The sequence below is a fragment of the Myodes glareolus genome, chromosome 3, assembly GCF_982192425.1.
Source record: "Myodes glareolus chromosome 3, mMyoGla1.1, whole genome shotgun sequence".
In the NCBI taxonomy this organism is placed as follows: domain Eukaryota; kingdom Metazoa; phylum Chordata; class Mammalia; order Rodentia; family Cricetidae; genus Myodes; species Myodes glareolus.
In genome coordinates this window covers 16,699,673-16,726,473 of record NC_142028.1, presented here as the reverse complement: position 1 = coordinate 16,726,473, position 26,801 = coordinate 16,699,673, and the positions used below count along the sequence as shown (strand labels likewise).

The following is a 26,801-nucleotide window of genomic DNA, read 5'->3' as shown; positions in this document are numbered from 1 at the left end:
TTATAGAGCAATTAAAAAAAAACTCTACCATGCCCTAAACCGAATTACACAAACTATGTGAAATCCTTTTCTTCTTTCTTGCTGTATTTTTAACTCCCCCATTTTAACTCCCCAAATCTCCTTAGCCAATTAAGCCATATAGTTTTAGCTTTTGAGAGTTTCTAATCTTTACTTCAGTGAAAACCCAGGAATGGTAAAAGAATAAAAAGTGAGTGGGGAATGACGTAAGCTGGAGAGAAGATGCAGCTGGCGGATCTATCAGCGCAGAAGTGGGGGGACAGGGATAGAAGGCAGCGGAAGAGGAATAGGCAGCCGGAGTAGGAGGGAGGGGTGGGTGGCAGCAACGTACAGTGACAGTGAGCCTGGCTTCTCATGAAGTCTGTTGTCCTGGCAACATGATACTGAAAGGTTAAAGGCTGCTGCTCCCTACAACTTTAGAGAACATGTTGCCAAGACAACAGAATGCATCCAAGACACATGATGACAGGCCATGAGGACTTGGGGGTATGCCAGGAACCCTCTCTTCAAGGTAAGCTATCAGAGCTGGCTAAACCATCGCTGTCTCCCATGCTTGATGTCATTGACATTTATTTTTTTAAAAAAATCAACCTGGATGCACCATTCCTGGTGGATCTCTCTTCCAGTGGCCACCATTCCACTTAGAAAAAGAGGAAATGACACTAGGTTGCAACCAGGTAGACATATCTGGAAGCTGCCAAAGGACACCCTTAACATGGAAACTCCAAGAACTATTTAGTGAGGACAAAGTCTAACAGCATGCTTCTAGCTGTCTACACACTTTTACTGATGTCTTCATTTTTGTGAATAATTTTTGTGAACAAAGCAAAAACTATGTAACTTATAAAAATATCAAAAGAAGAGAGTGCCTTGTTGAAGAATCCATACTTCGATTCTTCTAGAATGAATACCAGTCACTTACTCATTCAGGAGTATGCCCAGCGAGGTAATGAGTAAAGGGTTATTTACATTTCAGAGGGAGTCAAGATTCAAGAGCAGAAACCCAAAAAGGAACCACTGACAGGTTCAGCATAGCATGTGGAGGTGAAAGGAACCTGGGGACAAAGCAGTATTGAGTCCTATCAAAGGGAAGAAAACACAAGCAAAGAAGTCACACACAGTAAGACATCACCTAGACTACGAAAGCTAGAGCCCAAATTCAAATCGGCTCTAACCCACCTGACTATGCTAACTTCATCTGCAAGTACAGTACCTCAGCTTACATCATTCTCTTCTCATGCCTAGGAAAAATACAAAAATATCCAACTGCGTGTGATGTGGGATTCCCCTCTGTATGCTGTGAATACCACCGGTTAATAAAGAAACTGCTTTGGACCTATAGCAGGGCAGAACTTAGCTAGGCGGGAAAAACTAAATTGACTGCTGAGAGGAAGAAGATGGAGTCAGAGAGAAGCCATGGAGTAGCCGTAGACATGCTGAAATTTTGCTGGTAGGCCACCACCTCGTGATGATACACAGATTAATAGAAATGGGCTAAATTTAGATGTAAGTGTTAGCCAATAAGAACTAGAGCTAATGGGATAAGCAGTGATTTAAATAATACAGTTTCTGTGTGATTATTTGGGGCTAAATGGCTGGGAACTAACTAGTGGCCTCCTCCAACATATGTGCTAGGGTTCTCCAGCCCTATAAGATCTAGCCCCAGAGGACCTTGTCAATCAAAGTCACACTGACCTTCTGTGACTCAAAAACAACAACAACAACAACAACAACAAAAGCAAATCTAAAAGAACATATTCCCACTTCAAGACCCTCACACCTGCTCTTCTCTGACAAAGTACCACCCCTGACATCTTCACACATAATGCAGGTCTTCTGGGATGTTCCATGACAAGTCTAACTAAAATAGCCCACGATATTCCTTTCAGTCAATTCATTAAACCATCTACCAGTGTTTTAGTCAGATTTCTCTCTCCATGACTAAATACCCAAGAAAAATAAGGTAATGGTGAGAATTTTTCTTTGTGCTCAAAGCTTCAGAAATTGCATCTAAGACAGACAGGCTTGACTGCAGCCCGCTCGCTCTGAGGTGGAACATCAGGAAGGAGGGAGTGTGTGAGAGGAGAAGTCATTCACCTCAAGTCAGCTTGGAAACATAAGGAGACCAACAGAAATCACAGGGGATGAGATGTAAAAATGAAACAAAAAGCCACTTCCTCCACCCATACCCCAGTGTCCACTTTCCATTCCTTCCCAATATTCAGTACTGAATCAGTAGTGAATTATTCAGTAGTGAATTAATCAAAGGATTAATCCACAGATCACTCTGAAATCCTCAGGATCCAGTCACCTATAAAACACCCTATCTGCTGGCCACCAAACTCTTAGTAACTGAGCCTTTACCAGAGACAGACAATTGTATGCAAATCACAACAACTCCCATTTGAAAAATACCATTTAACTGAGTGTTTGTTAATTGTCAATCAACCCCATACACGAAGTCTTTCTTTCTTCAAGACGCTATCTCTGGGGACTTTTAGTAGTAGAGACTGCAAAATTCTTTTCTTTTTCATGGAGAATAAATGAAGAGAAAGGATGTTTTTGCTACCTGAAGTTCCTAAATCTTGGCTAAACCCTTAGGAAATGTCATTGCCTGGGTTAAATGAAGTCAGGTGATTGCTAGACAGTTTAGCATGTCATGGGAACTACCATGTTCATCTTTTGAGATTTAAAAAAAATTGCTTCCTCTTTGGTATGTGTCCTAATAAAACCAAGACTGACAGGATTCAAGTGCTTTGTTGGATGAGAGATTTACTCACTGTCTCGCGAGAAACCTCTCACCTGAGCCGCCCCATTTGGCCATGGGTGCTAGAAATAAAGGGGGCATGTGTAACCTAACTCTAGATCTGAGTGCCAAGGTGATGGCTGGTATCTGGCTAGATGTGAGGGAGGGAGGGATGACAGAGCCAGCAGCCCAGAGAGTGATAAGGAGCGCATGTCTTTGCCAGGACCTGGAGAGATTAATCCTATTATCCATTTTCATTTGGATTTAAAACACTTTTCTCTTAATTGCAACTCACATCTGCTGCCCTCCAATCATGAACTCACACATATATCTACCAAATAGGAATTATGGGTTTACAATAGGCTACATGTGAGCTAGATCCTGGGACTACATGGAAGAAGATGACATAGTTCTTGCCCTTGCAAAGTTTGCAGCCTTCTAGCAGGGCGGAGAGAGAATGAAAAAGAACGACAATGAGAAAGAGTCACAACAGCGACTATAAAACGCCAGGAATAGAAGGGAATGAAGGGAAAAGCAGTTTGGAGATCTTTGACTTAACAGTGAAGAAGATGTGATGTCCATCCAGACAGGGTTGAGAAGCATCCAGGAAATCAGCAGGTGACATCTCTGCAGCTGTGAGGGTATTGCCAGAGACGAACCATAAGGATCCTGAGCTGAAAGCTGGGTTCCTCCACCCCTGGATTCACATTTTAAGTACAAGAAGTGGTAGAACCGTGAAAGACAGGACTTGGTTACAGGAAGTAGCTCCCTGGGGTTTGTCCTTGGTGGCGGCAATTTGCTCTGGGCACTTCCTATTACGGCTCCTGCCTCCTTCTTACCTGCGTTGACCTGAATGATGACACCTCTGAAACTGAGCTAAGACAAGGCCTTCCTCCTCTTCAATTGGAGTTGACAGGTATTTTGGTCACAGTGGGGAAGAAAGATAACTTATAACAGAACAAAAGCACCCAGAGACACCAGGACATGGGTAAAAGAGACAACTGCCAGTGAGATGTCCCATCCAGACCTGGAAAGTATGAGGATATCAGCAACTGCACTTCAACACCACACACACACACACACACACACACACACACACACACACGAGAACGGAAAACGGGAAAATAAATAATAATAAATTAATAATAATTATAGAAATAAAGTGCAAGGAGAGAAGCAGCGCTTAGAAGACAAAGCTGTCTTGTACATTTCTACCAAGAAGACTCGGTAGGAGCAGAGCTAAGGAGAGCATAGACATTGTACCTTGTCTGCACTGACCCTGGCCTGGAGAGGAACAACAGTCAGGTGAGTTCTAATCACACTGTTAATGGCTTATTCTTTGTTTATCTTATTAAGCACTATTTGCCAGGTGTTTCCTAATCACTGCGTGCATGTTGTCCATACATGTTTGTCTAAGTGTGCACACATGAAGACACATATGTAACAGGCGAGAGTTAGATGGTGAGAGCCCCTCTCAATCATTCTTCACATTATTTTTTTTTTGAGACAGTATCCCTCACTTAACCAGAAGCTTACCAATTCAGCCAGAAGGTCATAGAGCTTCAGGGATCTGCCATCTCACCCTCCCCAGAGCTAGAGTGGCAGACATACTCTTCCATGTCCAGGTTTTGCAGGAGTGCTAGGAATTCAAATTCAGATGTTCATGCTTGGAAGATAAGCACCCGACCAACCGAGCCATCTCCCTGAATTCTCCACTTTGGAGACCCTATTCGATGCCATATGGATCAGGGTCACCTTGAATCTTTATATTATGGAGTAGAAAACTAAGACTCTGAGAAAAAAAAAACATTCCCAATGCCCACAGTAAACAGGAAAGTAAAGCCAGGAAATGGCCTAGGCGGTGGCTTTCGGGTCTTTCCTACTTTACGATGGCATGCATTTCAGCATGCTGGGGATATTGCAACAAGCCACCACATTGTCGGTGGCTTTAAAACACAGAAATAAATTCTCTTGAAATGAATTCATGTGGAGAACAAAGTCCTGAAATCAAGATGTTCTAAGGGTCATCTCTTTTGAAGACTAGGGGACGTTCCTTCCTTGCTTTTTCCAGCTTTAGGTGGCTTCCTTGGCTGGTGACTTAGTAATTCCAACCTGACCCTTTACACAGGAATCTTTGTGTCTAAATCTTCTCTTCCATCTCTTAGAAGGATATTTGTCACTTAATTCAAGGTCTATCTAAACAATCTAAGGTGATGTCATCACGATATCCTTTATTATATTTGTAAAGATCCTTTTCTAAATTAGGTCACGACAACAGCTGGGTTCTATTGTCAACTTGAGTCATCCAAGAGACTGGTAAAGCATTGTGTCTGTGAGAATGTTTTTAGAGAGGATTAATCGAGGAGAGAAGACATGCCCTCAGTGTGGGTGGTGCCATGGACCAAAGAGAAAGCATCATAGCACCAGCATCCCATTATCAGCTTCTTGGCCCACAGTGATGTGAGCCACTGTGCTCTGCCATGCCTTCCTCCACCTGATGGACTGTCATCTTTAAAAGTGTGAGCCCAAACAAACGTTACGCTGCTCAAGCCTTTCCCACTAGATAAACATCATCACATTGATGAGAAAAGGAACTAACATAGTCATATCTATAGGTTCTAGCAGTTAAGTCATAGGCATATCTTTTTGAGGGTCGCCATCCAACCCAGGATGTATGCATATAGAGCGCACAGGCCAGGGACTGTCAATTTTTAGAGGTCACTGTTGCTTTGTGTCACACCATGCCAAGTGCTAGGAATACACAATTTCTAAGTCCTCAGCTAGCACATGATGGCTGAACAGGTTATGAAGAAGCATAAACAGGATACTGATCAACACATGGGAGAGAAATGGCAAACAGAGGAGGGCTTGCTGAAGGAGGAGGATACTCTTCTCGAACAACGGATAGGTGATTGTGGGGGACAAGGACGAGGATGTTCTAAGGAGTGGAAGACGCATAGACAAAGGCTCAGAGATGTAAACCAGCCAAGACCATTCAGGGAGCTGTAAATAATTTAGTGTGGCTTGACATTGCTGCTCAAGGGCGGGGAGACTAAGAGAGATCATGGTGAGGCAGCCTGGGCCCTGATCAAAGAGGATGTCATATTCCGAGCTGTGGGAAGCCAGGGGAGAGTTTGAGGTGAAACTGTGGCTATCAAACTTGAGTCTCTGAAGACTCTCAGATGCAATATGAGCAAGAGACAGCCGTTGCCAGTAGAAACACCGAGAAGGTGGGGATGGCAGAACTTGATTATTACTTGAGGGGAGAGAGAGTCCTGGGCTGATTCCACAATTGTAACTATCCTCTTCTGAGAGTGGACTCTCTCTTGGGTTCCCTTCTGAGTACCCTCTCCTCTTGGTTTCTAATCTCCATCTCTTCTCTTCTTTCTCTTCTTCTCTTATTGTCATTACAGGAATTCTCTCTGACCTTTGCTATACCCTACATCTGTCCTGGACACACCACAAATTATGATTCAGTCAAGTTTCTGCCCTTGACCCCCTACATCCAAGGCTCTGTCCTTAACCCCCAGTATTTAAGTTCTATGCTGGAGTCAGAACCAAGGGTTTGGTCCTTGATTACACACACCTGCTGTTCTATCTTGTAATCTCTAAACAAGAGGATCTGCTCTTGACCCCTGAGCCTAAACTTTGCTCCTGATGCACTCACTTCATGTAACATTTCACTCCGGCCCCCTCACCCCCTTTCCACTGTCCACCTAAACCTTATCATGTTCATATCCTCAATCACCGTCTTCCTACAAATGAGAATTATCTGATCTAACTAATGTAGTGATCTAGATGCCCAGCCCACAAAACTCTCTTTACCTCTGAACCCAAATTCAACTGCTTACTACACACTTTCACTTCAACAGTCTCCCCGCATCAAAGTCCTAACCACTCCCATCCCCCCGTCACCAATTCGTGATGCATCTAATTGTGCTTGTCATAGAATGTTTGTGACTAGCATTAAAAAGGTCAATAGTGCCTCAGAAAGACAAGGTTTCTCTGTAGCTTTGGAGACTGTCCTGGAACTAGCTCTTGTAGACCGGGCTGGACTTGAACTCAGAGATCCACCTGCCTCTGCCTCCTGAGAGCTAGGATTAAAGGCAGGCACCACCACTACCTGGTTTGAGACCTCCTTTTAAGGTCATAACAAAAGGGGGGAATGAGGATCGGGGAGCTTTCATGTTTGTTTATATTTACTAACATGGGTGTGATTTGAGTTTGGGTTTGGGATTAGGGCAGAATTTCCAACATTTTGGAAATGGTCTCCAACATACTTCTGACATTTATTACTATATATATTTATGTGAAGGGAGAGTCACTATTATTATCATTAACAATTATGAATTTGAAGTGTCATTCAAGTATGACAAACACCGAAGATGTGCTCTATCCTACAACATCAAATAATCAGTGAAGATTTAATTCTTTATGTAAAATGAAATGACCACAACCATCTCACTAACATTCAAATTTGCTTTCATCTGGAAAATTATACACATACCAAATAATGTTTTAAAATAAATTTCTTTGTGATTTACTATAGTTACTATTTGATTTGCATACTTATATTACATGCCTTCATACTTTGGGTCACATAAAAATTTCTCAGGCCAAAAGGGGTCATGAGTGGAAGAAGTTCAGGAAGCTGTGCTCTGGGGGACATCTGAAGAGATTGGAGAAAGGACACAGAGCAGCAATTGGGGTGAGGCAGGAGAAATCAGAGACTTTGGGATTTTGAATCAAAAGGATATTAGCTGAATTACTGATTGTCATTTTATTTAAGGGATGCCTTCAAAGTCATTCTCACCTCCATGTCCCCTGTCACCCTTCCACAGAGACAGGACACCTCCAAGGGCCGGTCCTGTTACTGACATCATTTGGGATGCTGCGGTGGGAATGAATGATGCTTCCTAATCTTATACTCCCTTAGCATTTTCCCATCCTCAAATAAGGACATGGCATCTGTGGTGAGAACAGCCATATCCCAATCACAACAAAAATACCAAAGGAACCCACACAGCAATCCTGACATCATTCAGCCATTGACACACCTCTACAGTGGGTCACCTCCAGAATCCTTGCTGAGATGCCATTTGTCTAAGCTATTATGAGCAGATCACCACTTAGAGGTCCCGAGAAGCATCACTAAGCCTCTTTGACCTACAGCTTCCTCATCTGTAAGATGGAGACAAGTTGTCTCATAAATTAAACAAAGACATAGGATGAGATAATATGTGTGAGGTAACTAGCTGGAATCAGGTGACTGGCCCAGAGATTGACAAAAATAAATGGTGATCAATGTCAGTCATTCCCATTATACCTGCATAACAACTTAGGATAATTAAGCCACCATGTCTCAGATGAAGAAAACAAATGCCCCAAGGGCTTCTCTTTCAGTTAATAATGATTCTATTTCCCTTGAGCTTCAAGATGGTCTGCTGTATGGAAACACATCACAGCACATATGGAAGGCCTGAGTTTTGCCAAGCATAGCATTGCTCGCTTCCTAAGGCTCACTCTGAGAACTTGACACTCAGCAACTTTAAAGGGCAGGACCAAGGTCACAAGGCTAGAAATGAGGACAGCCCACATCTCCTGGCTCCAGAGCCAGCACCCTCTCCTGGCTGCACTATGGCGCTCCTGTAGACACAGTCACTTTCCTGAAAGGCAGATGAGGAGTGATAACTTCCAGATAACTTTCTAACATTCCAACCATCTTTTCTGTGAAAAATATGCTTAAGTCTTCAATTTTTAAAAGCCCAAAAATGGCCCCTGGACATCAAGTGATCATCCTTTGCAAAGGGCCATGTTTAAAGAGTTGATGCGCAGGCCAACCAGAAACATAGAACACAGAAGACAGAAAGATCTAGAATCTTCATAGAGCTGAGAGCTCCCTATACCTGAAGCTTCCAGTGTTGGAGGTGGCTGCTTGCTTGTTTCCCAGCTGCCCAGAAACTGAAATAATCACACAGAAACTATATTAATTAAATTGTTGTTTGGCCCATTATCTCTAGCTTCTTTTTGGCTAACTCTTACATATTAACTTAATCCATTTCTATTAATCTGTATATCGCCATGCTTACTGGCTAAAGTTCCGGCATCTGTCTCCAGTGGGGGCTACATGGCTTTTCTTTCTGCCTTTCTTCTCCCAGCATTCTGTTTAGTTTTCCCCACCTACCTAAGTTCTGTCCTATCAACAGGGCAAGCCAGTTTCTTTATTCATTAATGGTAATCACAGCATACAAAGGGAAAGCCCACATCAATCTAGTACCTTAGAGAGAACTGTTTGCCTATCTTTCCCCAAAGCACAATTCAAGAAAGGGGAGAAAGGTGGAGAGAAGCTAAACCACAGGCAGGCAGTTCGGTCCTGACTTCTTGCTTCCTCAGGATACAAACTGGGAGGAAGCATCCATGAGTTAAGAATTCAGCCGGACAATTCTTCCAGTCACTGGACTTTGACACAGGTACATATATGCTCACATTCATTTTCTCCTTCAACAGAAATGAAATGCTAGTGCTTACCTCATAGGATTGCTTGAAAAAATAAAATGCCCACTAACATGGACCAGACACATGCTGTACCCCTACATCTGAAATGTTGTGATACCAGTTTGCTTCTAGAACACCGTGTCCTGGGCAACCAAAAGCAGGTGAAAAACCAAGAGACACCAAACAGTGCAGAGAAGGCACTGGGTAAAGCATGTAATTATCCTGGTTTAAAGATGGTGCTAAATAAACCCACATGAGAAAATGGGAAGAAAAAAAGAGAAGAAAGGCAGTGATCCTGGGCTTATCTGCTTTCCCCAAAGGGAGTGACAGAAATTAAAATGAACTGTAGAGAGAGAGGAAGGAAGCAGGGGCCATCATCCTATCCTTTATGTTCCTGAGTGGTTTTCTGCACACGCACACACACACACGTGTGTGTGCACACAGTGTAACAATAAAAATTAAAAATCAGAAAAGAGAAAAACCTGAAAATACTGTTCGTAGTATCACTGCGCACCATGTCCTTTAGAAGAGTCGGAGCCACAGAGAGCACAGTGAGCATGCGCACAGCATTCAGTGAGGAGAAAGGCGCAGGTCCAAGTTTGGGGGTCAGTTTTCACTCTGATCAACCCATCTGTTCTGAACCTCGACTCTCACTCAGTGCGCCCTTCCCTCTCTTCTCCATGCGACTGTAGAGCTCGGGTCTCACTCCCTCTTGACTGATGGGGGCAATCTCCATCCTCGGCTTTGTGTCCTACCTCTTGCCCAAGCCATTTTCATTGTCAACGATGCTAGCGGCAGAACAATTTTCAGGGCCTCCGGTGTTCTTATCAAGTGTCTGTTTGCTTGGTACCATTGCAACATTTTCCCCATATTTTCTTTTTATCTCCAAAATGATGCAAATTGGGTAGAAGGAAACCAATTTATATCTTACAAACTGTCTACTGAGCCTCGTATCACTTAAGTGATCTGATTGCCGAAATTTCCAAAACTCATCAGAATGGAGATTGAAATGTGTGACTTATAATTCTTAATTCTGTGTCTTATGAAGCTAAATTGTACACACAAAAAAACCATGGGTTTCCAAGCACGTGTCTCTGGGAGTTGAATCCCAGTTCACTGCGAACTGCAAGCTGTGATGTTCCGGGCTGGTTACTTAACATCTCTGAGCTAAAATGTGAAAACCCAATCGATCGAGAAAGCCCCTGGGAAGACATGGCGATGCTGCTAGCCTGCGTTCAGACATTCATCCTAAATCCGGGATCTTGGAGAGTGAGAGCAATTATAACAATACAAAATGAAATACGTTATTTATTCTCTGGTGGGGAACTGCCAAGAAGCACCTCATACATTTTTAAGCATTCCTTGTTATCACTCTCAACTACTACAAGTTCTTCAGTAGCTAGCTAGAGCCTTTTCTGTCGCGGGTGTACCCTTTTTGGCCACGGAAGGCTTCCATACTCTCATTAATCTCCGCCTCCTAGGTAAGACAAGAGAATCCAGCGCCCTTCTTCAGAGCCCTCTCCCAGATTTCTCTCCTGAGTTTCTTGCTCAGTTTTATCTGGGCACTTAACTAGGTACACACCACATATATCTCATCATCTAATCCTCGACCACTCACAAATGGATACCCTCCTCCCTGCTGCACAGGGAGAAGAAACTGAGGTTGATCACATAACAAGCTGGTGAGGAAACCAGAGTCCCACATCCAGGAGGCAGAGGTTGAAGTCACTCAGACTCCAGCTTCTGAGTTTTCACTAGCTCTGCTCCGTTGTCCCCTGTGTGTCTTTCCGCCATAGTCTAATGTGCATTTACCTCACTGAAGGCAGAACGCTGACGTTTTCACTGTTCTTATGCGAGCATGAGTGCGCGCCATTTGACCAGACGCTGAGGCAGATCAGTGTCTGCTTCACCAGAAGTCCTTATAACAGGGGTGTCTTTCAGGCATCCAAAGCTCCACAAATATAGCGAGTGAGCAATTAAATGCTATTCCATGAAAAGGAAAAACTATAAACCGCAAGGCAATTACCTGTCTCCTAGCAGGACAGATAAAGCATCAGGCTCCAGTTAGTTACTAAGTTTCAGCCACAGACACCGCCTACCTCAAAGCTCCCTCGTTAGCTCCATTTTGAAATTTTGTATCCTGTTGCAAATTACATGTCCCCATTCTACACAGACAGCATGCAACCATGGCAATTGAACGTATACTTTGATTTAAAAGCAATCGAACCTGATCTTAGACTTTGAGGCCAAAACTTCTCTCCCTGTGACCTAGAGGGCCTTTTATTTGGTACCATGCAGGTCCTCCAGGCCTCCTCAGCACAGCCTGGGAATTGTATCTCTCTCCTCAGTGCCTCTGGCCCTGTGGCACATTCCTTCGGGGCCATCAGCAACCCCACCCCCTACCCTCTATGACCTAGCATCCAACTCTCTGGCTACCAGGACCTTCTTCCTTCTTCCTCTTTCTGATCTTGGGCCAAAACCCAATTAGACATTGTTTACTCTACGTTAGGACTTCTTCCGAAGCAATCACTGCTCGCCTCCTTTTACTAACGGGGAGAAGCAAAGGTGGCGTGAGGTTTTTGAATGCAGTAACAATGGAGACAGAAGGAAGAGTGATAGCAACTCTCGTGACAGCAGCCCCTGAAACCCACACGACCTACCAAGTCACTTCCGCCTTTTACCCCTAGGAGGCAGTAGTCAGCAGGTTCTCTGCAGAACTGCGCTGCATGGGTTCTTGTTCATTCTCTCCCACAGTGAGCCTCCTGCAGTGCCTGACATTGAACCAGGTGCTAGCCTACTGCCTGTTCTATGGCATTTCCCACAATGGCAGAGGACAAAGGAGAAAGGAGCGAGTGAGGCTTATGAACCCTCCACCAGCCTCATCCTTTCCTGGGAGAGCAGTAGAGCATAGAGTAGGCAACTGCAGTTAAAGTACGGCTGCCAGCTCCTACAGCCGCACTTGGGATGTGATATTTAATCTCTGTGAGCCTTGGCTTCCCCACCTGAAAGAGGCACTGCCATTCAGTCCAGCGGTATTAAATAAAATAACGCATGGACAGACTAACTGCCTAACATATTGTGAATACTCTCAAAGTACCCAGAATGCATTAGGGAGCAAGAAAGCCCAACCTCCACCCAGATTGCACCTCAACTCCTAGTTTTATACGCACGCTGAGGATTTTCAAACGACACCAGGGGGGATGCTACCAATCAGCTTGTGCACAAGCTCTCCCCTCGAGGGAAATAACATGGGTTTGCAATAACTCAAATGAGCAGCAACAACAACAACAAAATCATTTTGATCTGTTGTACTCTGGAACGGAGCACACACTTATTTATGATTTTGAAATCTGGCTCTTAATCATGTCAACATTCTTCCAATGCAATATAATACCCTTAGAATACCATGCATAAAATAAAATGTACTTGACTAAGGACAGCTTTTTAAAAAGGTGTCTACTCGAAGCAAACGCTCGGTGGGTTTTGCCACAACTGGAGCATTTTCTATTGTGTTTAAGTTCATTACAAGTGACTCCTGCCAGCGTTTGTTTTCTGATATGCATTTAGGTGCCCACGTGAACACCTGTCTCTCATGATACTGAAGCATCTCTGCATACCACTCTCAGCCCAGCCTTCCCTAGATGGAGCAATGGGAGGCAGAAGCAGTAGTCGTCCCTTCAGCCACCAAGAGGTGGCGACACTGGTCACAAGGGCTTCTCTGGTGAATCTGTGCTGTGGTAGTTCTCATCTGGTCAAGCAGCATGCTTGGGGTGGTGAGGTGAGGTTTGGGGTACCCACAACCATTCTCGATCACACAGCATGACCTTTAGGGAGACCTAATGGCACTTCTGAGACTCACGACAACACATCCGGGAGGGCAACAGTGAGGTGGGAAGGTTTCTAGAAGTGACGCGTGTCCCTCGTGTTGCAAGGGGGTGAATCATTGTCCGTCTGAAAGGAATGGCAGCCATGGGAGCTAATGCAGCAACCACTGAGCAGTATAGTGAGGGGAAAAACAACTGAACAATCAACAACGGCTTAAAAATCCAAGCAAAATGCATTTTCTGAGATTTCAGACTCAGTGCTGAGGTCAAGTGAGTCACTGTCTGTCCTTAGAGGTTTAGTTCAGCCTGAGTTCAGGCGTTCCCTTTCTGAACCTTCACAGTCATGATCTCATTTAACCGTACTCAGGAGACACCTGAGGTTTTCAGACCCTAGAATCCCAGGCTGGGATAGAAACAGACCTCAGGGCCATTCAGAGCCCTCCAGGCAAACGCCGATGTGCAAACCTCAGTTAAAACTACCTTTAAATCTAACCATGGAGAACACATGGCTGCCGTGGTTGTGTGGCTAATAGCTTTAGGATGGGCAGATCCTGAGATGTAAGTGGGCAATTTCCTAGTGCTGTGACATTTGGGTCTTCACAGACAGAAACTACGTGCCGTGGGCATTTTTCTTTTTAAATTCTTACAACCATTGTAGTGGAGAAGATAGTAACCGTTACAGAGCAAAGGGTGTCCTATAGTGTTGAGGGATATATTCACATACCTATTTGGAAAAATAATCTATCAACACTCCAAGTTTTAATATCTCTCAGTCATAGACAAACAGACACATAAACCTGTCCTAAACTCTCAACCAATGGCTCTCAACCTTCCTAATGCAGCGACCCTTTACCACGTTCCTCATGTTGCAGTGACCCTCAGCCATAAGCTCTTTTCATTGCTCCTTCATAAATGTAATTTTGCTGCTTCTATGAGTCATACATAATGCAAATATTTGTGTTTTCTGACCGTCTTAGGTGACCCCTAAGGTCGAAAGACCCCAGGTTGAGAACCACTGCTCTAGGGGCGTCTACACCAGCATTATTTTCTGACGTTCATCTCCTAACTATCCAACTAGTTCACAAGTTGAATATCTCATCTGTTCACTTTATGTGTCCTGGTAAATTTCTATGTTTAACCACTTAGTTTTGCCTTGAAATCAGTGCACCATATGCTCCTCAGAATAGCCGTCTTTTACCTTGTCCGCCATTATCATAGATGAGCCCCCATGGATGCCCAGGATCGGGGTGAGCGTCTGAGCAGAAATGAAATCGAGGATCTGGGCGATGGCTTCCTGGTCGGTGTCATCAGCGAACACCACCCCCTGGATCTTCCGGTCAGACATAAGATCGCAGATACGGGTGATGATGCTCTTTGGGTCAGTTTCATTCATGGCTACCAGCTCCACTCGGGGAACTACTGAGAGGTGATGGAAGTCATCTTTCTCGTGGGCGTCTTTTATGGCCACTTCGTCTGAAGTGCCCACGAGGATGACAGCGATGCCGATGCTGGGGGGGCTCTTTTGGGAACGAGCTTTGCTGCCGGATACGGCCAGGACGGCCAACACCAACCAGAACTTGGGAGAACAGCACTCTGCGCTGGGCTTCATCTTCAGCTTGTCGACTCTCTGAAAACGGAAAGGAGACAACGGTTTAAAACCTGAGGTCTGCTACAGAACACGTCTTTGCAGCATCTGAATGCTGCAGAGTCCAGAAACTTTATCTGCTGGTCAGGAAACTCAATTTCTCTCCCCCTAACTCAGCGTCTTAATCCGGATGTTCTCTGGGCACCAAGAGAGAAAAAGAAATTTTCAAAAGCCTAATAAATCTTTGACCAAGACAAATCAGCAGCCAACAGACAGAGATAGAGCAGATGAGGATGTGCTGGGAAGTGTGGGCCAGCCAAGCACGCACATGCATGCTCGTGTACACATACACACACACACACACACACACACACACACACACACACACACACACACACACATACTGGAGACAGCAGGAGGGGCCTTGCTGTTGCCTGGACCCCTGGAACTCTAGTTATAACCATCTTTGAGCTGCGCTTGGCAAAGGGGGCTCAGCAGAAGCTGGCCACAAAACATGGCCTGGATAAGATGAATCCCGCAAGCTCCAGGCATGGAGGCCCCATGGTCTTGTTGCCTGAACCTCATGTTTGCCTCCCAGAAAGTGACAGCCAGGAATCGCTTCCATATTCCCCTTTTAGAATCTGTCTCTTAACATTAAATCAGAGAAGCAATACATGGGTACTTAATTGTAATTGATCGTTACAATCACCCAGCAGGGAAAAATTAAAAAGAGTATTAGTATCTCATTTTATGTATGTTGACATCAAGGCTCAATGAAGTTAAGGGACCCACCCAAGACTTAATAAAGTGAAGCAGCCCTTAAAAAAATAAGATTCCATTTCATGGGGGGCGGGGGGCTTTGTTTGTATCTACTACATGTGTGTAGGTATCCTTCAAGTCCGGAAGAGGCATCAAATCTCACAGAACTGAAGTCACTAAAGTGGTTGTAAGCTGTCAGTGTGGGTTCTGGAAGCCACAGTGAAGTCGTCCGCAGGAGCAGCAAGTGCTCATAAATGCTAGGCCAGGTCCTGACGCAATCTTGAACCCAATTTTCTGACTTTTCGTCTTCTACCTTGAATGGCAGGACGCCCCACGCTGCCTTCCGCGTTGTCAATCACCGCGTTACAAGAAACAGTATCATCCTGACCTCTCTATGCATTAAAATACAAGAACATGCAAATACTACTCAGGGTTGGAGTCACGGAGTGTCAACCTTGAAGATAGTTCTATTTTATTTCCAGTGATAGCCTGTAGTTGTAACTTCCTGAGAGGGTGGCCTAGATATTTGTGTACAACTCACTTCCTTCTTCCTTCAAAGCCACCCTCCCTTTTCATTTCCACACAGGCTGCTAAATCACGCACCACGCAGCAGACTGAAGATGCAGAACTCCGTAGAATATGAGCCTCGGTCATTTCTCTTTATGTTTCTCATCATTCGCTCTAAGTGCCTCTTTTTTATGAGAATGGGTCCTGCCTGTGTTGCTTTGCCTTAAACGGCCATTTATTGTTCCGTATTATACACTGTACCCTGGAAGGTATTTTCCTCATGTGCAATCTCTTGGCTTCTCATGAAAATACTACAAATTAGACATTTTATGCCCGTTTCTCAAATGGAGAAACTGAAACCCAAGCCAGTTATGTAATCCTCTAAGGTCAATGGTGTTACAATACCAGAATGCAAATACATTAATACAGCATTGTTCTCCAAGAAAACAGCCTACGAGGTATACCCCATGCTAGAAGAGACTCTCAATTTTCTTTCAAACATGAAAATGTGGTTTAATCACTCCTGTTTTTTGACAAAAAAAAAAAGGAGCGATATTTAGGGACTTAAAAAATTGAGAATTTGGATAGCAACAAGAAAAAAATTATAATGAAGATAGTGAACAAAGAAAGATCAGGAAGTATTCACACTGAGCAGATTGACCACAAAGGGATTTAGTGATTCGGGAGTGAGAGGCTGGGACATTTTGTGGCTGAGGAAGCAAAAAAATCCAATCCAGTTCTTGGCAGAAAATTTAGTGGAACTCTTGCTGTTAGAGTCATCCTTCAGCATTGCCAAGAGGAGACCTGGGTCGACTGCCTCGCTTCTCCCGAAAGAAATAGTACGAGTGTCTCTGTGGCTCACACCCGCCAAAGCTCACTCTTGACAGATTTCTGGTCTCTGTTCCCGTGGAAATGAGCAATGACTCCATAGGTTTCAAAAGCCGGAGCTGATGGGCTACGGATGGTCTGTCAGCAGAACTGGGGACTGGGCACCTTCTCAGTGTCTAAAGAAAGGCAATAGATTCTGGAGGCTGAGTAGCACCGAATATTCAATGGGAGACAGCTGGATTTAGCATCTCAGAGAGATGGGGAATAGACATGCTCAATTCCAAGGGCTGATTCTCAGCAAGAACCCAAACATTTAGAATTTGGCTAACTCTATCCACTCGCCTCTTTCCAGTGAGATTCAAATCCTACAGTTACAAGTCCCTAAATTAGATTTCTTCACATTTGAAAGTGGCCCGCTCTGCCACGACAGTTTATTAACTTTAATGCACCCGACGCGCTTCTGTTTCAAGCTTTTATTTGGCCTCTTTAAACACCTCTCATGTGCCTCCATTTTCTCTCACACAATATATTATACTTTTACACAATGGCTAGTGGTGACATGCAGCGAATAGGACCTGGTTTTACCAAGCATCTCTTTTACACTCGGGATAGAGCAGAGCTCTTTACAAAGTAATGCATTATGGCAGATAGAAGTGACAGAGGGACCAGGAGCTGAACACAGAAAAAGCTCTGAATACAAACTCAGTTTCAGACATGGGGGGTGGGCAGTTGAGAGAAAGTATGTGGTCCAAAATAAATAACGCTGTGCCCTTCTCCAGACAGACCAAGAACGTTGAGTGCGGTGTTGTGCTCTTTGGCATTTGCTCCCTCTTCTTCATTTCACTTCATCCTCCTGAGAACTGGGAAGCACTTCCTTTGACTCCTCACCAAAGCTCATGAGGTCCACCTAATGCTTGAGAAAGTTCAGTACACTTAAATGTAGTGCATCAGCCCGTCTTAAACAATAGGTGAGATCCTCACAAGCAGACCTCTAAGGTTAGCCATCTTGTAGTAAGTACCAGTTACCTTGCAGACAATGTTTTCCCCTAATTTCCTTTCCCTCCAGCAGTGGGAATTGAACCCACAACCTTGCTCATGCTGAGCACATGTTCTATAACTGTGTTATATATCCCAATCCTGGACATTAGTCTTGATACTGAGGATGTCATGAACACATGTTCTACCATTCCATTCAAGATCATCATCTAAGAGACGTTACAGGCATAGAAGAAATGTCTTGTCTCATTTCTATTTACATTCTTGGGATGTAGCATTGCCTCATATACCATAAACAGGGAAGATTCTATCAAGTATAGCCAATTATAGGCTTTTGCCACCACATTAGACTATACATAAAACCATGATATATAACAGTTAGCATTTCAAAGCGTTCACCTACGATGTGACAGATACTATGGCTGGCATATTTTCATGCATTACTTGATTCCTATGGAAAACATTGTAAGTCATAATTCTCCCTGAGTTAGAAACAAGAAAACAGATCTCAGAGGTTAAATCACATGACCAAGATCATATAGCAAATTGGGCTTCATACCCAAGTTTGTCTAATCCTAAAAGTCTTTCTTTTTTCATTCTGGGAATGTTTCAGTACAGGTAGATAAAAGAGAAAATGAACAAAAGAATCAATGAATGAATGAAATTACTAACCTGGCTTTAAATCAGCCTCACATTAACGAAGTGTATGAGGGTGAGAGAGTCACCTAATTAGTGCTGTCTATTCTGTCATTGGTACAGTCCTGATAATAGGCCTAACCTACATACCTGGAAGGGTGTTTGAAGATCAAATGATAATATGTATATGGAAGTGCTTTGAAGGCTGTAAAATGCTCTGCAGATGCAAAGGGAGTTACTGTTCAGCTTTTAGGAACTGTTCAAGAAGCCTAGCTATTTACAACATCACAAAGCGAGCATGTGGGATGTGGGGCGAGAGAATGTCAGACAGGCTGAGGGGAATGTAAAGAGGGACCGCACGTGGGGCAAAAGACATGCGTTCTCTCCGGATATAACTTCCTGAAAAGGTATCACCTGATGTCCTCAGCGTAACGGGAGTAAGTTTGCCGCAAGAAGGCGGCAAAGTTGGACTGACTGCACTGTTTCAGCTCTCTGCTTCCTTGGCATTTGGTCTGGGGGACCCATGCCAGAGGCTTCAGGCTTTAAGGTACACAGTGCTTACAGCAAGAGGCAGCCTACACTTGTTCCTAACTGTCTCTACATACATCTGGTTGAGGAGATGGACCAATGCTTTCTCTAAAGAAAACTGAGTCCCAGGGTAACTCTAATAGGAAGCATGAAAAGTGATACTGTAGGACATTTTAAGCCAAAGTTACTAAGCACTACCCAATCAGGAAGCTGTCAGACGTCACTCTGCTGAAAGCAGATATGATCGGACTATCACAGACAGTGGTCAACCAGGAATTAAAAGCTTGGGACCTAGACAGGTGTCACTGCACATGTGTGTAATCCCAGCACTTCGGACTTTGAGGTAGGAAGACTGAAGGCTTGAGTTCAGCCAGGGCCGCACAGGGAGACTGTGTCTAATAAAACAGTGCCAAAGCCATGCTTCCAACTCAGGAGCTGCCGAAGCCAGGAACAAAGCTGGAAAGTTCTGGTGCGCAGGCTTTAAAACCTGACACAGGAGAAGGTAGAGAACGCACAGCGGCCTTCGCTGTAAAAGACGTGAGTGTAACCTTTCTGAAGGTCAATGTGAGCATCTCAACATTACAATACCAAGACAAAATCCAACAATGAAACCATCAAAAGGTAATGATAAGTGTCACCTGCACCATAATGCTAGAATAGTCCTGAGGACATATGAATCTAAAAATACAGGTTGACATGTAGGAAAGTGCAGCTAAATTTTCCATGAGGGAAAAGCCATAAATTTGACAGGCGAGGCATCTTATTAAGTCATACATAAAAGATTTTTAAGGTGAGAGCAAAAGGCTTGAATTGACTCAGAGATATCTAAAAATGCATTTAAGGGAATACATACGAGTCTTCAATGTACAAGGCACCGGCAGATTCTATGAAATCAAAATGTAACAACTATCACTTTTAAAAACGCATTTCAATGGGAAATAAAGTTATGAGCCCTGGCTGTTCTGGAACTCATTCCATAGGCCAGGCTTGCCTCAAACTCACAGATAGCTATCCATGTCTGGCTTTGGAATATTTTTAAATCACATATTTAAAACTTTCAACTAACTTTACTAACTAAGGCTAAAAAGGAAATAAAGAAAAACTGAACTACAAACCATTTGTCAAAATAACAGGGAAAATACCAAGTATCAAACTTTTGAGAGCATTTTGAAAAAAAATATACTTTGAATCCATTTCGAAGACAAGACAATGTCATTAACTATAATATTTCACTCAACCCTGAGAAGAACACGGGAAGAGTCAGAGGCGGTGCATGACTTCAGGGAAAAAGCCTTTTCGATATACAGTGGGGTAGATGCACACATGAACTCGGGGACAGGGACAGAACACATGGGTTCAAGTCAGACAAAATCCCGGCACTGAGCAGGGATGTGGGCATGAAGTCCCACACCTCTCTGACATGGTGCTTGCAATTGACAGTTACCAGGAGAAGGAGCTCAGCTTTCTTCAATGGAGTGATCCTAGGCGTGTGAACCACACCCCAGGGCAGCCCTCGTGCTCAGGAGCCGACAGTCAACACAAACCGGCTTCCCCGGCCTTAAAGTTCATTTCTTAAGACAGAGAACAAGCATGGAGCTGGGTAGGTAGGAAGGTGGGAGTCGATCTCAGAGGAGTTAACAGAGAGCAAAGAATATCATCAAAATATAATCTATGAAATTCTCAAAGAATAAGTCAAATAAATACTTTGGTTTTGTGGATTTTTTGTTTCATTTTGCTTATATATTATGATTTCCAACTCTGTGGGTGTGTTTGTGCTTTTTTCCATTTTTTAAATTCTCATTTGTTTGCTTTATTACTTGCCTGTTTCTTTTCTAAAGAAAGAGAGAAAAAAACGGCATGGAGGCAGAGGGGTGGGTGGGGAGGAAATGGGAGAAGATATGGGAGGGGGAACCGTGACCAGAATATTGCATGAATTTTCAATAAAAATTAAGTAAAATAAACCATTGACAACAAAAAAGAAAGCACAAAGAACTCAATGAATGCAGTACAAAAGACAGATGTAACCAGACCCAAATGAGCCTTTAACTGCCAATGATGGAGCTGTGAGATGAGTGGTAGACAGAAAACAATTGGGAAATGTAAAGGATTGTATATCTTAAAACACAATTATAACATATAAAGCAGAAATTATAAAATAATGAATGAAAAATATTCAGAAAATTAGTTGCTCTTAAACTTAATGCACAATATTTAATAAAATATCAAACAGTAAAAGAAGTACAAAAGTATGTTGACTATTTTTAATAAAATAACAACTGGTCATCGAGACCCTCATCCAGAACATACCAAAATAACACCTGGTTTTATCCTAACTACTCGCGTTTGCACCCAGCAACCCCTGCCACCCCTACTCCACCCTTGCTGATACAAAAAGTGAAAGATTCAGACAGAACAAGGAAAGATGACTATAGGTTTTTATCACATATGAACATAAAAGCAAAAATTAACTATAGCTAGCCAAAGCATGATATATTTCTACTTATGATGATAGCAATGATGAAATGTGATTGATAACAAGAGGCAAGAATAGCCTAACTATGAACCACATGCATATCAAAGCAATTCGTATACCAAAAGACCAAAAAAGACATTCACCCGACAATCTCAAAACATTGGAGAAGGCATACTTCATGAAATGGAGTGTCTAGCCACAGCAGAAAAGATGCAACATTCAAACAAAGAAAATTCTTTGATGACTGAATGTAGATCCCAAGATTTCTCCTGAAAGCCACACACCAAAACCTTTGATCTCATTCACTTTGACACTGAGAAGATGCAAAGCTATTTTTTTTTTAAGAGTTGCTTGAAATACTAATAAAATCAATCAAGAAAGTGAAAGGCTTATCTGGGTCTGGCAGTGCGAGCTTCTAATTCTAGCTAGTTGGAAACCTGAGGCAGGAGAATTGCAAATTCAAAGTTTGTCTGGGCTACTCATTAAGTCCGAATGCCAGCCTGACAGTCAGCCTGATGCTCAGTGAGGCTCTGTTTCAAAAGAACCTCTCGAAGGCATTAAAGCTGTATGTCTGTGTGAGAGTGCCTGTTTATCATGCTCGGTACCCACTTCAGCACCAAAAGGCTGGCTTTGAAACACAAGAGAGAAAAGAAGAAAAGCAGCTTTTCATTAAGACTATAGTTATCTACGTAGAGAATCTGATAGAATGCAAGAACTGCTTGAATTAATACAGCTCAGCAGGGCATGTAGATAAATGGTTCTATTAGAAAACAATCAATACTGTTCTTCTAACCAACTCGAAAACATAATATTCATAACAGCAAAGACAACTGTGAATTATTTAAGAATTAACAAGGAAATGTCCTACCCAAACCTCTACAGAGAAAACTGCAAAACTCTATTGCAGGAGATGACAAAGGACATTGTTGTTTGAATCAATAACTTAAGTGAGTCATAAACCCAATGTATCTTTAACTCAAGTCTACAAAATGGAACCAAAAGAATTTGTTCATTAGCATATTTTTGTAATTTTAAGGTCCAAGTTAATTTTGCATTTTCAGTTAGACATTTTTGAAAGGTCTTTGTTATATTTGTGTTTGCTTGCAAGTATGTCTGTATGCCACATATATGTAGCTACATACGTAAATTCTACAGAGGGAAGAGGGAGTCATACTCCCCTGGAACTAGGGTCACAGGCAGTTGTGCATCAGCTTGTCGGGTGCTGGGAACTTAACTGTGGTCCTCTGCAAGAGCAACAAGTGCTCTTAACCACTGAGCCTTCCTTTAAGTCTCTCAGGTTAGAATTTTAAATCTTAAGAATCTAGACCAGAAGGATAGGGATGTGGCTCAGTTAACAGAGTTCTTGTCTGACTTGCATGAAGATCTGGGTCCAGTTCTCAGTACTGTAAAACCAGGTGTGGCAATCTACACCTGCGATCTCTACACATCCCTGGGGAGATGCTGCAGGAGGACCGGGAGTTCAAGGTTATCCCTCATTACCTAGTGAGTTTGAAGCCAGACTCAGAAAAAATGTATGAAACAGAGTTCAAAGGTCAGATGTAATCAAAGAAAAACTGAGCCTTTAAAAGACAGAGACTCCTCTCTCTCTCTCTCTCTCTCTCTCTCTCTCTCTCTCTCTCTCTCTGTGTGTGTGTGTGTGTGTGTGTGTGTGTGTGTGTGTGTGAGAGAGAGAGAGAGAGAGAGAGAGAGAGAGAGAGAGAGATGGGGGGGCGGTGAGAGAGAAAGGAGAGAGAATGTTGATCCAGTGTTCTTGAGTCGGAATACTCAGTTTGGACAACAGATACGCTCACTAGTCATATGAAGGAGGCAGTGTGGGCAGCACAGAGGGCAAGCCTGCACTGTCAGATGCCACTGTGAAGCACAGACCAGCATCCATTTCCAGCAGGTGAAATACAATGGCATCCACATATTTTGCATGTTTGAAAATCCAGTTTCATCTCTAAAATGTATGGAGGTGTCCAGCAAGATGGCTAAGTGGGAAAAGGTGTTTGCCATCCAAGCCAGATGGCCTGAGTTTGCTCCGCAGGACCCGTGGTGGAGAGAGCTCAGCACCAAAATTGCTGTCCTCTGCCCATTATACCCATTATATGCATAGCCATACTCACATCATCATCATCATCATCATCATCATCATCATAAATGTTAGGTACTTGGGGTCTTTTACCTATTATAAGCAGCTAAATAGATATAAATAAGACATAAAGGGGGCCAACTTTTGTTGAGTTGACTCTGACCTTCATAGCTGTGTCTGAGTTCTGTCCATCTGTTCCTTCTCACTGTATCACCACCATCCATTCCTCTTTGAGGATTTGGGGCTCCCTGACTCTTGCCTTTTATTTAGAGAGGAGCAGAATGGGAAGCTGCAGAGAATGGGCAGCCACTGAGTCCAAATGCCTCTGAAGCCAGTGGTGCATGCCAGGCTGACCGGATAGCTCACAAACATGCCAAACCTGTGTTTAAACTGCATGGCCTACATGGCCATAAGCAGGACTCACTCCTCCCTGGAAATGTCCTTATATAAGCATCCTCATGGGGGAAATGAGTGTCAATGTGTCACAGACACCCAGATATAAATGATGGACCTAGAAAACAAGTGGAAACAGATCCTAAGTCATGTGACTTTTGGAGAACTGTGCGGTGGAGGACAGCTACAAAGATGGGCAGGAAGGAGAAGACGCAAGCAATAGACGACCAGAAAGAAAACAACCAAATCCTCGTAATTTGAGAAAGCACGCTTTCTTAGGACCAACAGCTTCTCAGATGGCCCTCAAAAATATGTCCCGCCCCTGCCGAGGGCCAAGTGGCTGAGTCTGCAGAGGTATTTCTGACCAGCCCTTCCCCACTCTACCGAGTTAGTACCTTCCCGCCCTCTCTTCACCAGCTCGTCTGATTGCCTTTCTACTAGCTGAACTCCCAGCAGCCAAACACAGGGTTCCTATCTGAGCCTTCCCCTGCTTTTTGAACAAACAGGTATCATTCTGCCAAGTTCTCGATAGAGATGTACAGGTGACTAGTGACAGATCATACATCACTTAACACATGTGTGTTTTAAGACAAAACACATATGATCAGCTGTGCTCTCACCCTAAGCAACCACTCATGACTTTTTTTCCTTTAATATTCTGTGGGAAGAGACAGAAAAAAAATGTTCAAAGTTTCTCTTTTACCATCTGCACATGGTTCTTAATTATAATTAATTTATATGCCTCCAAGGACAGTGCGGGTAGTCCCACTGAAAGCCAAACCTTTTGAAACCTGATTCTGATTATTATCCTTTTGTAGCTGATTAAGCCAATTGTGTGTGCTTTAACAGCAAAATGACATTTTCAAGTGTTAATAAAAATTATTGGCTTCTTCCTGACCATTAGGAGGGGGGTGGTAAGGAAAATCAAGGAGATCAAAGAAAAGTAGAGAAGCAGGAAAGACACAATTGGGAAGGCTCAAAGGCTCTAGAAAGACAATGGAGAGCAGGGATAGGGGATGGACCACTTGACCCACAGGCGTCTTGCAGCCAATGAAGTTTGAGACGACAGATAAACAACCTGTGCCAGACTAAATTAAAAATAATGATATGGATAAGAAAATCTGCTTCTATGAGTATAGTCCAAGACACTAAAGCCACCAACAAAGCACCTCTGAAAAACCCACATTGGATCACAGTGGAAAAGGCAAAGCTGTAGAGTCCGTAGGCCTGTGTAGAGTCCTCACTCTTGTGGTGTGGACATGCTCATAGATGTATGTGCATGTGTGGGCAGGGGTGTGTGCATGTGTGCCCGTGCAGATGGGAACCAGCAGTCAATGACAAACATCACCCTCAATCACTCAATCCACTTTTGGAGTTAAGAGTCTCTCGCTGAACCTATTGCTTATCAGTCCAGGAAGGGGAGGTGGCTGGCCCTCAGGCTCCGGGGAGCCACCTGTCTGCACCTCCCCAGGACCGAAATGACAGGCACACACTGCCATGCTTGGCTTTTCACATGGGTGCTGGGGATCAGAACTCTGGTGCCCATCGTTTTGAAGTAAACACTTTACCAACTAAACCCTCTCCCAGCCCTAGCCTTGAGAAAGGCTGTTTCTATGGTCTGCATGTATCCCAAGCCACTAGAGCCTTCATTCTTAACATTGGCAAGATCTTGTATCACTTTCTTCAGCTCCGCACTCCTCGGCTCCTTCATCTGTAGAATATGAGATACCCTCCTTTGTCAGAATTACTCTGAAAATTGACTTATCGGATGAATGCTAATCATTAATTTTCCAAGGCCGGAGGACTCCCAACATGGAATGAGTGCCAGGCATCAAGAAGCCCTGAAAGACAAATCAGAAATCACTGTCGCATAGCAAGGGCTTCCAAAGAGCATGCCCAGTGTGCTATGGGACTCATCTAAGGCGGCTAACAGATGAGAAGGGAATATCAGGAAATGAAAACCAATCTTGATGGCCCATTGTCCTAGTAAGTGTGGCCAGATTTGGAATCACCCAGGAGATGCACCCTTGGGAATGGATGTCTATGAGGTTGTTTCCAGAGAGAATTGACTGAGGATGGAAGATGCACCCTGAATACAGATGCCTTCATCCCAAGGACTGGGGCCCTATGCTGAATAAAAAGAGGAAGAGTACCAAGCGTGAGCATTCATCTCGTCTCTGCTTCCCGATTAGCACAGATGCAAGATTTCTTGCTGCCGTGACAATACCAGGCCCTTCCTTCTCTAAGCTGCATTTGGTCGGGCATTTGTCACAAGAAAATTAACTAATACAACCAAAATAGAAATATATAAAAGGGTATAGTAGACACAGTGAAGCAAGCAATGTCCTGTGGTCCAAGAGGTGGGGCTGAAACTGGCCTTGGACACTTGCTTATCGTGGGAGAAAAGGGACAGAAGAAACAGAAAACACTTGGACCTCATTTTTCTGCTTATAAAAGGGGGATTATCATTCTCTCACAGGGTCATTGTGAATATTAAACAATTTACTTGAAAGCATCTAGCAAATAGCAGGCACCTGATATTTATTCATTGAATGTGAATCTACTCTGCTCAGAGCCAGATAAGGAGGCCCTTTTGATTCAAATTACTTAGAAAGCAACCCAAGAGCTTCTGCCCTCCTCCCCTGCTCTAACACGAGCGCGATTTCCACTGACCTCAGAAATAGGTTGTTTTAAAGTCTGCAAGGAACGATCTAACATGAGCTGTATTGAAAATAGACTTGAAATCTCAGGGTTGACCAGCAATGCTCCCTCCTCACCTCACCGGCCACTAAATAGCCTTCACATTTTATTCTAAGTAATAGAACAGCTTCAAGTATATCCAAATAGCCATCCATTGTGTTTCAGAGACTTATCTCCCAACATCAGTTGCACAGGAAAGGAGATGGGAGTATGGGTACCGC

The 26,801-nt window shown here is 43.5% G+C and overlaps 1 protein-coding gene across 1 annotated transcript in view; it reads right to left on the bottom strand.

Annotated features, from left to right (window-relative positions):
* The window catches only part of Grin2b (glutamate ionotropic receptor NMDA type subunit 2B), a 448,578-nt gene that overhangs the window by 301,424 nt on the left and 120,353 nt on the right, over window positions 1-26,801 (bottom strand). Inside the window, exon 3 of the mRNA XM_085687259.2 lies at window positions 14,282-14,710. Within this exon, the coding sequence (XP_085543385.1) occupies window positions 14,282-14,692 (411 nt within the window). The 5' untranslated portion in view covers window positions 14,693-14,710. The remainder of the gene's footprint in view (window positions 1-14,281; window positions 14,711-26,801) is intronic.